At 29.4% G+C, this 15,979-nt stretch overlaps 1 protein-coding gene across 1 annotated transcript in view; it reads right to left on the reverse strand.

The window, feature by feature from the left end:
• Positions 1 to 519: 519 nt before the first annotated feature.
• The window catches only part of LOC142326303 (uncharacterized), a 98,789-nt gene continuing 83,329 nt past the window's right edge, over positions 520 to 15,979 (reverse strand). Inside the window, exons 22-27 of the mRNA XM_075368686.1 lie at positions 15,505 to 15,693; positions 12,130 to 12,213; positions 9,619 to 9,792; positions 7,976 to 8,414; positions 4,617 to 4,699; positions 520 to 1,570 (exon numbers count right to left, since the gene is read on the reverse strand). Coding sequence (XP_075224801.1) covers positions 1,382 to 1,570; positions 4,617 to 4,699; positions 7,976 to 8,414; positions 9,619 to 9,792; positions 12,130 to 12,213; positions 15,505 to 15,693 — 1,158 coding nt within the window. The 3' untranslated portion in view covers positions 520 to 1,381. The remainder of the gene's footprint in view (positions 1,571 to 4,616; positions 4,700 to 7,975; positions 8,415 to 9,618; positions 9,793 to 12,129; positions 12,214 to 15,504; positions 15,694 to 15,979) is intronic.

Here is a 15,979-nt window from a genome sequence, read left to right on the forward strand (position 1 = left end):
AAAACACTGGGCACACAGTTTCTAATCAACCAATGAGAAAAACTCCCAACAATATATTACAGATCATTTCTCATAAATAATATTTTCACACAAATACTGTAAGATTTCAAATAAACGATAAATAAAATACAAACAGCATTATTGAATTAAAATTAATACTTAAAATTATTAAGTTTAATTACAATATTTAACATTTATAAATTATTTGATTTCTGGTTCTTCAAGAAACACAATTCAAATGTTAAAAGAAAGTATGTTTGTAACACAGTATCCAAGCATCTAATTGAAACAAAATAATATCTAAATTTTTTTCTAAATTATTTTCACAGTTCATTAATAAATTATTCAAATATTTTAATTGATTTTAATACAGAAAAATATCAAACAAATTTAATTACTACGATTAAAAAAATACTAATAAAATTGTAATAAGACAATAAAAGATGTTATTTATCTATTTTATCTATCTACCTCCTTAAAATAGTAATAAGACAAAAAAACATCTAACAGTGAAAAAGTTTTCCTATACTGTAATATTGATTACATGTAGCAATAAAATTCTACAATCAACTATCAATTTTTACTGTGCTTTAATTATCTGTACAATAAAAAAAAAGATTACAAACCCTAAAGTCACAAGCATAATAATTTTAAAAAATAAATATCCAAACAATTTTTATAAAGCAGCTACAGGAAAAAAATAAAAAACCTTTAGATTAAATATTCAGAATTGCTAATTAACTTTCTATTTCAAAATTACAATGTCGAAAATAAATTATTTATACTGTTAAAAACAAATTACATTAAAACAAATTAGTAGGGGCATTCCAGTGTTCTATAATACAAACAAGCAAACAAACAAACAACGGTTTTAAAGTTAATAAAAAGCTATCATACCAAATATTAAAAACGAAATAATTTTAAATATAACAAACAAATAATTATTTGCCAATATTGTATTAACAAGAAATGACAAAACTTTAACAAATAACAATGTCATCAATAACAACGATCGATCTAACTGAAACAGATTCTGTAACAAACAGATAAATCCAAATCTTATCAAAAACCATAACCAAACCCGTTATATCAAATAACCAACCGATACCTAAGCAGCAAATTAAATCTCAAATCATTTCTTTTTAAGACAACCCAACTGTGTTATTCTGAACCAACAAATCGAATGTTGCTAAGGTTTCATCCAGAGCAACTACAATGAAAAGCTTCAAACCACAGCAAATCCCCAAAAACAACAATTTTCACCAAGGAAATTCAATTAAAAATTTCCCTGACTAATCCCGTTTAAGAAGCCCGTTTCATGGAGCTTCACGGGTTTTCAACAAGAAAGAGAGCCAATACTGATAACATCACTGTGTTGTAGTCAGCGTGCTGTATATGGTGTATAAAATGGATCATTTAATGCGTCTGAGATGACAATACTGGCCGGCATTTGAATTAATTTTAAATACTGTTGATCTTGAGATGACAAAGAACGGATATCAGACAATGTACAACCGAGTTCAGACATCAGCAATGCTGCTTCTCCCTGTAGGCTATCATTTACACCATTCTGAAAATAAATATAACACAATATAATCTTACATTTGCATGATAAATGTACATTATTATAAATAAATACTTATGTAATCAAAAATAGAATCCTCAAATTTCACATTTACATAAATCTTACAAGGTCTGTTCAATAAATATTCGACTATAAGCTGTAAAAAAAAAAAAAAAAAAATCTTTCCATCCTACATACTTTACCAGCGGCCCTTCCACTTTCATTGCTATAAACATTTTTTCAAGTCTGTTTTTGCAATCTCTACTTGCCGTGCGTTCCATATGTCATTATATCCTCCCAGTAGTTAAATATAGACCCTTTCAGGGACATCTTCAGCTTAGGAAAAAACCAAAAGAAGCTGTCTGGTGAAAAGAAGCCTGACAAAACAGAAAAATTTCACTTCAGTTAAATTTCAGAAGAACTGTGCATGCACCAAATTCATACGACCGACAGCTGTGTAACATGAAGCCTTCTTTTTCAATTGTTACCACTCCAGTTTCTGTAGACATATTAGTCTGGCTGTGGCCTTCGTTTGGATAACATCTGTTTTTTTGTTTTGCTGAAAAAATTATAAATGTTTTAATAGAACAAAGAATTGTCGTGAAATTTCATATGAAACTTGGAAAAACCGCTACTGAAATTTATCTTTTATTAAAAAAAAAAGTATTAGGCAATGAATGTTTACACGTTTATCCACGTCAAAAACGGATAATAATATTGAAAAAATTGGTAATTTGATTCAATCTGACTGTCAGTTACCTATTCTTGTCTTTATTTTAATCAAGCCAAGGTCCTTGCTCAACTTCGTGAAAAAAAAACAACATGAACTGTGGCCTTATTCGTCTCGTCTAACCTGCACCATGTGACTTTTATCTTTCCCCAAGGCCAAATCTGCATTAGAAGGAACAAGATTTCAGACCATTGAAGCTGTGAAAGAAAAAGCGGCATGCGTCATGAAAGAGCTCACACAAGAAGATTTCCAGCACTGTTTCGAATAATGGAAAGTTCGCATGGAGCGCTTTAGGGATAGAAGAGGGGTGTATATTGAAGGGGATAACTAAATATGTATAAATTTAAAATAAAATATTTTACAGCATTAGTCTCGTTATTTAATAGCCACACCTTATACACTGGGTTTTGACTCTGCCACAGCCTAGCGAGAGGTAACTCTCAACTGAAGTTCGGCCATTTTTGAAAACAGTTATATTATTCTTTAATTTGTATAAATCTCACAGCATCACTCTCAATAGCCTGTATACTCTTAGAAACTATTTTACTCTGGGTATTATCAAGCTTTTGGAAGAAATTTATGCAGTAATATTGTTCTGTGTTCAATCATTATGCACAAAACAAAAATGCATCAAGCACCTGTTACATTAACTCATACAATGGTTGCTGGACAACTAACATATACCAGGGGGTTACAAAAAACACGCATGCACACTAGGTGTTAGTGCAGTGCTGTGCTCTACCAAATTTTACTGTCACAATCAAATACTTTTTAAGAAACAAATATTGTTGGATACTTGTTGAACAGCTCTTGATCAAATTAAAACACATCAACAGAGCACATTTAAAGCACATGAATTATTAAGTAGTTATATATCTTTAGATTGAATAAATATTATACATCCATTCTAATCAGATAATGTAGTTCATCAGATGTATATGTATATGTCTAGTACCCAACATGTATTTCATTACAGCTTGGTGTTTTCAACTTACACTACTGCCCAGATCTTGACATCTTAGTGTTTAACAAACATCGTAAATTTTAAGTTACATAATGCAGAATAAGTTGTATAAAAAGTTGGCCAGAAATTTGGGATCTTTCTAAGGTCTCTTACAGTAAACAATCATTGGTAAACCTTTATTTAACATTAGAGTCATAATCCAAGAAATTCATTTTGAGCGTCTGAATGTTTAATATCAGACTAACTGCTGTGGAGATATTGATAAGCCACATGACTAACAACACACCTATACATAAGGATTAATGAATAAAAAAAAAATATGTAGAGGCACATAAGATAACTGCTAAACCTAGGTTTTCCTCTGATTAAAATAATGAAAAATATTTTTATAAATATAAATTTATAAAATTCAGAAACCATTTGTTTTCAAGTTATAGATAATGACAAATGTCATCCTGACTTCTGTTTCAATAGTAAATTAATTAACAATTAACTTTTGTTTATAATATTTGAATGATTTTAAAACTTGCAGATGTCGGCAAAATGCACATCACAATAAAAAAAGTGCCTTTACAACATTCTGATGAAGTGTACATAAGCAGAAATAATCTTTGTTAACAGATTTAAAGTAAATAAAACAATTTGCATGTTTTGAATTCTACCACATTAAAATAAAGTGTAATGCTTTCAAGTACGACTGAAATAGTAAAATGATTACATAAAAATAATAAAAGTATATTGTTTTCTAGCTAACTACAGAAAATATTTCTCTAGCCAATAATACAGTATCCTTAACCAATATCTTTAAAGGAAATAATTTTAGATAACATTAACTTAAATCTGTTTACATAAAAAAATATTGACACAATAATTGATTATCAGTAATGAAGATGTAAAATTTCATAAATAGAGTCAAGAAATCCATAGGCGAGTTTCTGAAACATTTTTCCCTAAATTTGTAAATTTGATTAAACATACCCGATGCAAAATCATAAAAAATTGACTTTAAAATTAAAGATATATACTTATTTTTATTTATTTAATTTTTTTTATTAGAAATGAAACTACTTAATATTAAGAATCTAATTTTGAATTTTAATGAATAAAATATAGAGAAAGGGCTAAATGGTTATTGAAATAAATTCAGAAATAAAAAAAGCTGAAAATATTTGAATTTCTGATTGGGTTTTGAACATAAACCGATCAGAAATTCATACTTTTTAGACTGTTACTAAATTAACTGAATCTTTTAACTAAAATGTCAAGATAGCAGTATTAAATTTTTAATTTATACACTATGAATATCACTAAATTTTAACAGTGATGAAATTTAAAAAAGTTGGTGCAGTAAAGCTTACCTTCATTTCTCGTTTTAAAGTAGCAGCATCAATAATAATTCCACCTTCAGTAAAATCAGTATCACCAGTTGCTATTTCATATTCTGAAAAGAATAATAAAAATAAAATAAGAATAATAATAATAATTACAACATTTGATAATAAAAACATATTCAGTCATAATACATGGAACTCTGACCCAAATTATCAATTTTTTTTATAATAAAAAATATATGTGGACATAAATAATTCTACACTATGATTAAAAGAAAAAATTCTGCACATTTTTAATTTGTAAAATAGAATTATCTATAAATATTTATAATTGTAGTAAAATTATTTCATTGAAAACCTTCAAAAAAAGAAAAAGATTGTAAATTTATTAAATGAAAATTACATACATGCTTTAATACAAGGTGTGTTCAAAAAGTAACGAGAATTTTGAAATTCTGCGAGTTGTATTAGTCCAATTCTCAGGATTTGTTCATTGTTGTATTGGTAAACATGTCTGAAAAGTATCTGTACATTTTTAGCCATATTGGATGTTTAGTCTGTTGTCAGGTGTCAAAAGGATAACACGTGTTTTGGTACAACAGTGATTTTTTATTTGTATAAATAATGGATCAAAAAATTTGTATTAAATTTTGCTATAAGAATGGAATAAAATGTAGCAATATTTTAAAAATTTTCAATATTGCTTTTGGTGAGTCTGCTATGAGTAACGCAAGGGTTTACAAGTGGTATAAGCATTTCCAAGAAGGTCGTGAAGATGTTGAAGATGGCAAGCATCCCAGATGCCCCAGCACATCAACAACCGATGAAAACGTGGAAAAAGTAAAAGAAATGAATGAATGATCGCTGATTCACAATCAGAAGAGTCGCTGATGATATTGGAATATCAACTGGCTCATGCCAGGAAATTTTTTCGAATGTTTTGGGTATGAAACATGTGACAGTGAAATTTGTTGAATTTAGAACAAAAAAGCGGCGAATGAAAGTTGCTCATGAGTCGCTAAATGAAGTCAATAATGATGCAGAACTACTGAAACATATCATAACACATGATGAAACAAGGGTTTACAGATATGATATCAAAACTAAGGCTTAATCGTCCCAGTGGAGACATTCTGGATCACCAAGATGAAAAATGCTCAACAAGTACGATCGAATGTGAAGGTTATGCTCACTGTGTTCTTCGATTTTTACGGCATAGTGCATTATGAGTTCTTGCCACAAGGTCAAACAATCAACAAGGAGTATTAACTACAAGTTCAATGCTGATTGCATGAAGCAATTCGAAAGAAATGCCTGGATTTGTACCAAAGCAATTAATGGCTTTTGCACCACGAAAATTCGCCTGCTCACACTTCATTGCTTGTTAGTCAATTTTTAGCGAAAAACAACACTGTAATGATACCCCAGCTGCCATATTCGCCAGACATGACCCCATGTGACTTTTTCTATTCCAAAAAATAAAGAGAACCTTAAAGGGACATTGTTTTACATACATTGATGAGATTAAAAGCGAATAGCTGAAAGAGTTAAACACTATTCCAAAGATTGAATTCCAGAAGTATTTCAAGGATTAGAAAAAGCACTGGCATAAATGTGTAATATCTAATGTAATATCAATATTTTGAAGGGGATAACATTTATGTAGACGAATAAATAAAATTCTTTCAAAAAGAAAAAGAAAAATTCTCTACTTTTTCAACACACCTCATATTTTATCTCCATCCACCCTAAAGACTTGCATTATGTCTGTGTCCATCTCCTCTAAAAAAATTAAAATTTTAAGACCCTTATACCGTTCATTTTCATTTTTGTCAATAATTTTTACTCTTTTCCAGCTTCCATTTTTTTGGATTTTATTAATTCTTTTACACTTTTAATCAAACCTCATATGATATGACCCACCCAGTTAGTTTTCTTATTCTGATTAAGCTTCTATCCTTGTTAACGCTCTTCATTTTTCATTTTTTTCTCTTAATATGCGCACATTTCAAATGCCTTCCAGCCTTCTCTTTTTCTCTATTTCTTAATGTCAATGTTTCACATCTACACAAAAATCATCTCTTTAAGTTTAGTTCTGCTTTCTAAATAATAGCTGTTTCTTTCTGTTAAATGCTCCCTTAGCCATTCTTATTTTTATTTTGTTTTTTCAATAAATTTTTCATTCAAATGGGTGAAACTAATTATGAGCAACGTTGTGCAATCAAGTTTTGTGTTAAACTCAGTATGAATGCTACTGAAACTTTTTCAAAATTGAAAAGGGCGTATAGAAATGATGCTCTGTCACGAGCCCAAGATTTTAGGTGGTTTAAAGCATTTTCAGAAGGCCAGGAATCAGTTGCGAACAATCCATGCTCTGGAAGATCATTAATGTCAAAAAGTGACGACAATGTAGAGCAAATCAGAGAATTGAAACGGTACGAACAGCGATTCACTGTCAAAATGATTGCAGAACAATTAATTTGAACCATACCACCAGTACATCAAATTTTGACAAACGAATTGGACATGAAAAAAGTTTGTGCAAATTTGGTTCCAAAAAACCTCACTGTTAAATAGAAAAACAACAGAGTGGGAGTGTGCCAATATCTTCTAGGACAAATTGAAACTGATCCAGATTTTTTTTAAATGTTATTACTGGTGATGAATCTTGAATATATTTGAGTACGACCCAGAAACAAAACAACAGAGCATGGAGTGACACACTTCAAACTCACCACATCCCAAAAAAAGCAAAAATGAGCAAATCAAAAGTCAAAACTATGCTAATTTATTTCTTTGATAGTAATGGCATTGTCCATAAGGAGTTTTTGCCTACAGGACAGACTGTAAATCAATATGTTTACTGAGAAATTCTTGAAAGACTGTGAAAAAGTTGCCCGCATAAGACCAGCCATCAAAGACAACAGAATGCTGCATCATGACAATGCACCTTGTCACGCTGCACTCTCAATTAATGAGTTAATTAATTAATTAATTAATTAATGAGTTTTTTTTGGCAAAGAAAAACATTCCTGTAGTTCCTCAATCACCTAATTCACCTGACTATAGTTTCTGCGTGTCCTTTTCCTGTTCCAGACTTTTAAATAAACACCTCAAAGTACACAGTAAAAAAATGGACAGGAAAAAAAAATGTTTAAATGTAACTGACAATCTGAAGGATATTTCGGTTTGTGAGTTTCAGCATTGCTATGAAAAGTGGGAAAACCGTTATTTATGTTATGTGGCCTCCCAAGGGAACTATTTCAAAGGTGATAAGAGAGTCCATGTATAATTGGATTATAAATAAAAGGTTTTTCTAAACTAGTCTCATTACTTTACTTACTAACCTCTCACACACACACACACACATACATGCACAAACTTACCAGACAAATAACTATCAGTAATGACAGCTTGATTTGTCAAAGGATGTATAGTGAACAGCTGTCCTTGTGGTAAAGCAGCTACTGTAGCAGCACCAGCAGTTTTTGTAGCTGCAGTAGAAGGTACAGCAGAAGTTACAGGTAAAGCACTTGAAGATGTTGTAGCAGTATTTACAGGTGTATTGGCAGAATCACTAATAGTTGTGCAAGTATTATTAATTGCAGATGGTAATGTACAAACTGTGAATGCTGTAGATGTAGAAGACTGCTGTACAGCAGATTTCATACTTGCACTTGATACAATTTGTTGAGATGGAATAGTTGCACTGTTCCCCATTACGGATGTTATCTCTTTATTGTTTGTAGCTGATGCTCCAGTAACTCCTGTTGCTCCACTATCACTCTCTGATGTAATATTTACGCTTTTACCAGGCCGAGGTTGCTGTAACACATAAACAGTAAATCTGATATTAGTAGAATCATAAAAGAGACAGTAAAATATCATTAATTTTTCAAATTAACCAAAAAATATGAAATAATTATTAAAAAATAATAATAAATAATTTATTGCAGTATAAACAAAATGTTCTAATGGTTTAAATTTTATAACAATGTTACAAATGAAAATTTATACCACGCTGATTGACTACATAGTAATATTTGTTCTTCCTTACAACTGGTTTCTTTAAAAAAAAAAAAAATCAATGCTACTATTAATGAAACTGATTCTCAGGTGAGATAGTTTTTCAGTGAAACTGAACATTTTAACTACCAAATAATTAAATTAAAAAAATTACTGGGACTTTAAAAGTTGTAGCCAACAAAGACAGGTGACAAGCGAAATGAAGTTGGAAAAATAGGCAATAGATGATGGCAGGTTAGGGCAAGAGATAAGAAGTACAGAAAAGAATATCATCCGTGTTGGATTTACCAAAACTACTGAGGGATGCCATACAGTTAAATGTAAAAACTTACTGGATAAGTATTACTTTACCCAGTGCTGATTGAAGCAAGAGTGGTCACACAAAAAGAACAGTGTAGGTTCCAGATAAAGGAATAAAATTTCTCAGGCTTATAATTGATAAGACAAGGCTGGACTGCCTTGGAAATCAGTAGTATAAGATAATAAAAATGTGAAACTAATCTAATGGTATAGATCTGAGAGAAAAAATAAATGGTTTTATCATTTTAAAAGACAAATAAAAAAAGGGAAGCTGACAGTAATTAAAAAAGATTCACAAGATAGACGAAGAAAGCAATGTTTCTTTTTATTACAATGGAAAATAATTTGTTGAAAAAAAAAGATTAAATTATGAATTCAAAAGATAGTGAAGTAGAGGAAAAAATGAGATGCAGAAGGGACTAGGAGAAGTTAATAGCTTACATTATTGACATTATGATAACTGTACTTAGCCTTCACATACAGATGCAGTATAGGTGAAGTTTCTTCACAAAAAAGATGTTGCCTGATAAGTCAAGAAAATGGCTGGTGTAATTACACAGTAATTTCAGAGGATTATCAGTTTTTAAAAAATTAAAATAAAAAATTAATGATAATAAATTAAAGAACAAATGGATCAACAATTTGTATTCCAGTAACAAGAAAATAAAAGATCAATTCTAAGTAAAATTATCATTGACTTTACCTGTTGTGAAGATGGAAGTAAATTAAGATGCTTTTTCCGCTGATGCTGTAGCAACTTTGCTTTAGATGCATACTGTTTGTGACACCACTGACAACCATGTGGGGTAGTTGTAATACTTCCCACTGTCTGTGAAAATGTAGGATTAGGCAAACCAGATATATCTGGAACTCCACCCTAAAGAAAAACAAAAAAAACTAAATTAAATTTTAATAAAACTTGAACACCGTTTTTATAAATATGTATACATATTAAGGTAAATAACATAAAAATTTAAAAAAGAGAATAAACTAAATATGTTATTTGATTTTTACAAAATTTATTTAAAAAAAATCAAAACAGCTGTTTCAGTACACAATATCTTTTTCAGACATTATAGACATAATACAGTATTCTGTATAGGATCAGATAATCAAATAACATATTATGTTTATTTTCTTTTTATTATGATGGAATTTCATCAAGTAACATCAAGGTTCCTGTTCAAGCAAGTGAGACTTTGTGGCTTGCAAGAAGAGCACATCTCAAAGAATGAAAAACGCTCAGTGAAAAACTTCTCCCAGAGCACAAAGAGGACTGGACAACTTGGAGAATACGCTGCATTCAGGCTCAGACATCAGAAGATGCAGGACAAACTTACAGAGATGGAGTTTCACCATGGACTCTGTTGCATGCAACTGCAGCAATACACAGCCCATTTGCTTCAGTTTCATCTTTGCCCAGCCTAATGCATACAGACGGAACTGCTTGTGGTGATAAATAATGCACTTGCCATCACAAATTTTTGATGCACTATTGTTTAAGTAGCCTGTGAACTACGATATATATATTCTCTACTGTATTATACTTGTTTTCATGTACTCACATTTTTAATCCTTAACATAAATTTTTCAAACTTAATTTTGTTTGATTTAAGCCTTTCAATGAATTTTTTTTTAATTTAATTTATATTTGGTTTAAAGTAATGCTTTTAATACAATAATAAATCAAGCAATAGTTTCATCCATCAGCTATAAAAATTTACAGCTGCACTCAGTTTTCAATTAAGCAATTTTTTTTTTTTTTTTGTTTAACCATTCCTGGAAACACAAAACTGAGTAAACGATCAGTCAAAGTTACACCTACTTCAGGTTTAACCTAAACCTAATCCAATTCTCTAATCCTAAATCTATAACTACAAAACTTATTTATGACTGGAGAGAAAAAGCAAATCTTCAGGGCAGTAAAAATATTTTTCAATTATGTCACGTTTAGCCTTTAATAGAATATTTTTCTATTACATGTAGTAATGTCACATGGTAATTTCCCTTTGAACTTTAATTAAATAAAAGATGGTTTACATTCAAATAATATTTTGTAAACATCCTAAAGCCTACTTGTAGTTTTTAGAGCGATAATTATGAGGCCTAATTTTTTTTTAAATGTGTTTGCCTATTATCAACTGTCATAAATTGTATACCTTCAAAAGATTGTCTACGTTTCATATTTTCTTACTTCTAACATACTGCTTTATGTATCCAATGGTTTTCATTTGTAGTCTAAAAGATTCTTTTTAAATTTTTTTGCATAATAAAGACTTTAAACTAACTTATTTAATGTAATAACTTCATTAGTTTCATAATATCTAGCACGATTTTTATGGCTGTTACCTTGAGATCTGTATGAAGATTATACCAATATGCTGGTGAATGCTTTACACAAATGCAATTGCAGCATGAAAGCATGAGAACTCCCAATATTCCATGCTCAAATACTAACTGATGTCAAGTAGCTCCTATTCTCTACTAACTAGTATTCATTTTATTATCTTATTTTATAGTACATTAATTTTTCACAATTTTATAACTTAATTTACTTAAATTAAGTTAATTTAAGTGGCTAAAAAAAGGAATAATTTTAAATTTCTACTATCTCTCAGTAATTTGATGGATATTATAAAGCTTGAAGTACATTTACAGCCACAGTACTAAAAATAAAAATACAAATACAAATACAAATTTAAGTTAAGACACATTTACTGTCATAACTAATTGCCTTTTTGTAAAGTTCTTTCAGGGATTTTTTTTATATAAATTAGATTTATAACATAAAAGAATTATTTTATAACTCCCCTTTTAACTAACATTTTTTTTAAATCTGTTAACATGAAATTTTAATGTTTGGAAAAAGTTTCAGAAAAAACCAGTGAGTTTCTTTATAATTGTACAAAAAATTAACTAAATAATCTATTTTATATTTTTTTTTTTTTAAATGACTGAATAAAAACTTTTAATAATTTCAAACTGTCTGTCAGAGCACAGTAATCAAAATTTTAGTTTGAAATTTACAAGAATAAATCTAAAAATGTATTTGAGTTTTCATAATTTTATGATAAATTTTGTTTGTAAATGGATAAAAAATAGCAATTAACTGGGTTTCACAACTAGGAGCTAGTATTGTATCATTCATATTGAACAAAAAATGAAAAATTATCATTATGAAAAAAAAAATAAATAAATAAATAAAAAAGCAAACCTTTTGTCTATTGCTCATTGGTAATTCAGCTCCAGGATGATTTTTCAATATGTGTGCTTTTCTTTTCGAACTACTCTTATAAATCTGTAAAAGTTTATGAATTCAAAACAAATAACATTATCTATGGTTAACATTACCTATAGTTAAGTGGTGGGGATTAGGATTTTTTTTGGGGGGAATAAGGATCATAGGCCTGGAATTACCCAGTACATAATTAGCCACAGACTGTTGTGCAGTCATGGGGCAAAGTCCCTAAACACCAATTATGCACTAGCTGTGTTCAAGCATCTTGTATATTTTAAGTAGATTGTGTTGCTTATTTTTCAAGGAGAACATAACAAGATAAGATCTACACCCAAAGAATCAACAGAGAAGAAGGGATTGAGGCTAAGGAAGGAAAGTAGAAGGAAAAAAAGATATAAACACCCATCAGGGTAAACAGAAGTAGTTAACAAATGAGGACCTTTGCCCTGGGCAAAGTCCCAAATTTTATCCCATATTGAGCTTAATACAATATATAAAATTTACTATAAATTAGTCTATAAAGAGAGTTTCATTCCATATCAAAAAAAATTCATTAAAATCATAATTTTTATGATAAAATGTAATACTGTTAAATTATAGGAATAAAGTCATCCATTCTATAAGTGAATGGGCAAGATCAGAAACAACACTAGTCAAAAACTTTCAAAAAACAGATTATGATGGATTAATGTTATTTATAGATATGTGCATTAATGAATGCACTTAATGAAATAACATCAGTCATGTCTCTTATGTAAGCAGTTAAAGGAATAAAAATGCAGTGAGTGCAGAATCAACATGAGTCAGTAACTGCTGTTTCTACTGCCAATCTCACTAGAGCAGTCTGCCCCCTGTTTACAATTTTCTATTGTCTATGTGACAGTTAGTTTTTTCCTATTTTTATATATTTTTTAAACTAGCTAAGCTTTTAAGTTGAAGTTGTATAATTTAAGTTGCAAGTCGAAGTTGAACTGTAACTTCCACCTGAATTCCAGTGCAAGATGTTTTCTATTTGAGGCAATTATGGTCATACTCCTTTGGTATCTGTAACTTAAAAACAGTCTAAATTATTTATTTATCAGGAGGAAGTTGAATAAAAGGACCAAATGAGGTGTGCTGTATTCTGATAAATAAATAATTCTGTTTCAAATAACATTACAAGATTGTACCTGTTCAGTGACTGGTGTACTGGACAGAACAAAAATATCACATCAATGAGGTTCTGCTTCCACATTGCATGGCAATGTAGGAAGTTTCGATATTATTAACATTAGTACTCAATCAGAGGCCACTCATTTCTTCCTAATGATCAAAATTTTGGTACTACTAAAAAAAAAATTAAGTATAGCAGATTCTATACTCCTCCATTCAAAGTCAAAGCAATAAGAATAGAAAAAATAATGGATTTCAAAATATGGTAACCACTTCTTTAAAGAAAAAAAAATAGTCTTTCTAATGAATCATATGGAAAATTGATACCAAAAGACCAGAAGCAATCTTTTACACCCTCAGGGTATGTCTTTTAAATATCCTGTTAAAAGAAAAGAGAGAGATTGTACTAAATGAGTTTATAGATGGATTGCAGAAACAGACTTTCAACTTTCATAAACACAGAAATCTTCATTGTGTCAGTATACTAAAAGAAATAGCCTACACAGTTGGGAAAGTGCCCATACAAAAGAAAAACTTACAAAACATTGAGCAGATTCAAGCTTATGTTGCAGATGAATGGTAAGATTTTTATTTTAAAATAATAAATAATAAGCTAACTGAGGTTTTACTGAGAACCTTTTCAAGATAAAGTGTTTTTAAAAACCTGCTACGTTAAAATGTTATGTACTTTTCTTTTACATTTTTTATTTATGTACATTTTAATCACACCTAATTTTTTTATCATAATAGTTCAATGATTTTTAATGTATGCTTTCTTTCTTGTCCATAACTTTACTGTTTTTAGTATTGGTAATACATTCATTATTTTATTGTAGTCAATTGTTATTGTTATTAGTTATTGCCTTTTAGCACCATTATAATGATGCAGTAGCATAATATTACATTGCAATGTTTATTTTTGTATTTTGGGGTTCATTTTATGTCAGCATTAGTTTGCAGACCAAAATATTAGTGAAGAAATGTATTCAATATGTTTTTTACTTTCTTATTCATATTAAGAAAGTAGGCCTATTGTTTTGATTAGGTCAAACTTCCGGATGAAAGGCTGATTAAAATTATTTATATCATTATAAAAAAAAAAAAAACATTTCAATGCATATTTGCATGTATATAAACTAATATTTTTATATATGAACAAAGATAAATAGAGTATTAAATTCTTTTCTTTTTTTTAATTTTGGGAAATGGTTCTATGTAACTAATACAAAACAGAAATAAAATTATAGAAAATTTTGCAGCAGATTTAATTTTTTGAATTCTGAGTAGTGCACGAACTTGGAGAATCTGACTTTAACACATGACGTCAATAATGTAGATAGTTCAAACTTTTCATTCAAAATGGTATGTATGTATTGGACGATATTTTATTTTTATTCAGATTAAGCGCGGATTCATCTATCTGGTTATATTAAAAAGAAACAACAGAGTATAGAGTTCTGAGAGTTTCACCATGAAAGGCAGTGGATGGTTGATGTTCAGTGTGTGATTTTACATCCAAGAATGATTAAACCCATTTTTTTACAGAAACATTACCTGCAGAACATTATTCAGATTTAAAAATAAGATATAACAAATTTTATAGCCTTTCTTGAAATTTAAGAGCAAAACTACTGGTTACTGTAAGATGGTGCTACGTGCAACACTTCCAATGTGCACTAAGTAGTGATTACATGAATAATTTGATAATTTTCAGTGAACTACAACCTGCACAGTCCCACCTGATCATATGCTACCAGGTTTTTATTTTTGGGGCCATCTCAAAAAAAAAAAAACTGTTTTTAAGAACCAGCACACTTTGGATAAATAAACTGAAAGAAAATATCAAAGACAACGTCTTTTAACGGCAGTGCAACAACTCTAAGGAAAGTTACACTAAACACATGAAGAAACATTTGCATCAATACTGAAGGTGGGCATTTTGAACTTTATTGTGACACATATAGTAAATATTTTGAAAATTTATTAAGAAAAAAGAATTCTAAATATAGAATTTTAAAATGAGATTCATGAATGCATTTGAAATTAAAAGCATTTAATGTGAAATCAGAATCAATTTTATTTATTAACTAATTTCTATCATGTGACCTACTGTAATTTATTTTACACAATTCTTTTGTCGATATCTTCTAGCATATTCAAGTAATAATAAATAAAACAAGAATTATTTCAATGACTTACCTTTTCACAATACTGGCAATAGTAATCTCGAGTTGTTTTTAATATTGGAAGGTTTAATTCTGGTACTGATTCTGGAGTTATATCAGGATGCCTGTTAGCTAAATGATTAACTAGCATTCCACGTCTTTTAAAACCAAGCAAGCAAGTATGGCACTTAAATATAAATTTTTCATAATCTGATGTGCTGACCTATAAAAAGAAATTACTACTTTACAATCACATACATAAATATTTTGATATTAAAGTTATTATCAATTATTTATTCATTCGTTTAAATAAAAAGTGAAACTGATTTAGTACAAATATAAAATATACATATGAAGGAGATAAGAAAGATTGTTGGGTCTTAATAAAAGAAAAAAGGTGCAATATCATTGATGTACGGCAAAGGTTAGGCATTAGAAAAAGCAATTTTAATATCTAACTTCTAATAATACATTAATTAATATGATACCTTGATAATACAAAGTAAACA

This window comes from Lycorma delicatula, chromosome 6 (assembly GCF_047948215.1).
Source record: "Lycorma delicatula isolate Av1 chromosome 6, ASM4794821v1, whole genome shotgun sequence".
Lineage (NCBI taxonomy): Eukaryota > Metazoa > Arthropoda > Insecta > Hemiptera > Fulgoridae > Lycorma > Lycorma delicatula.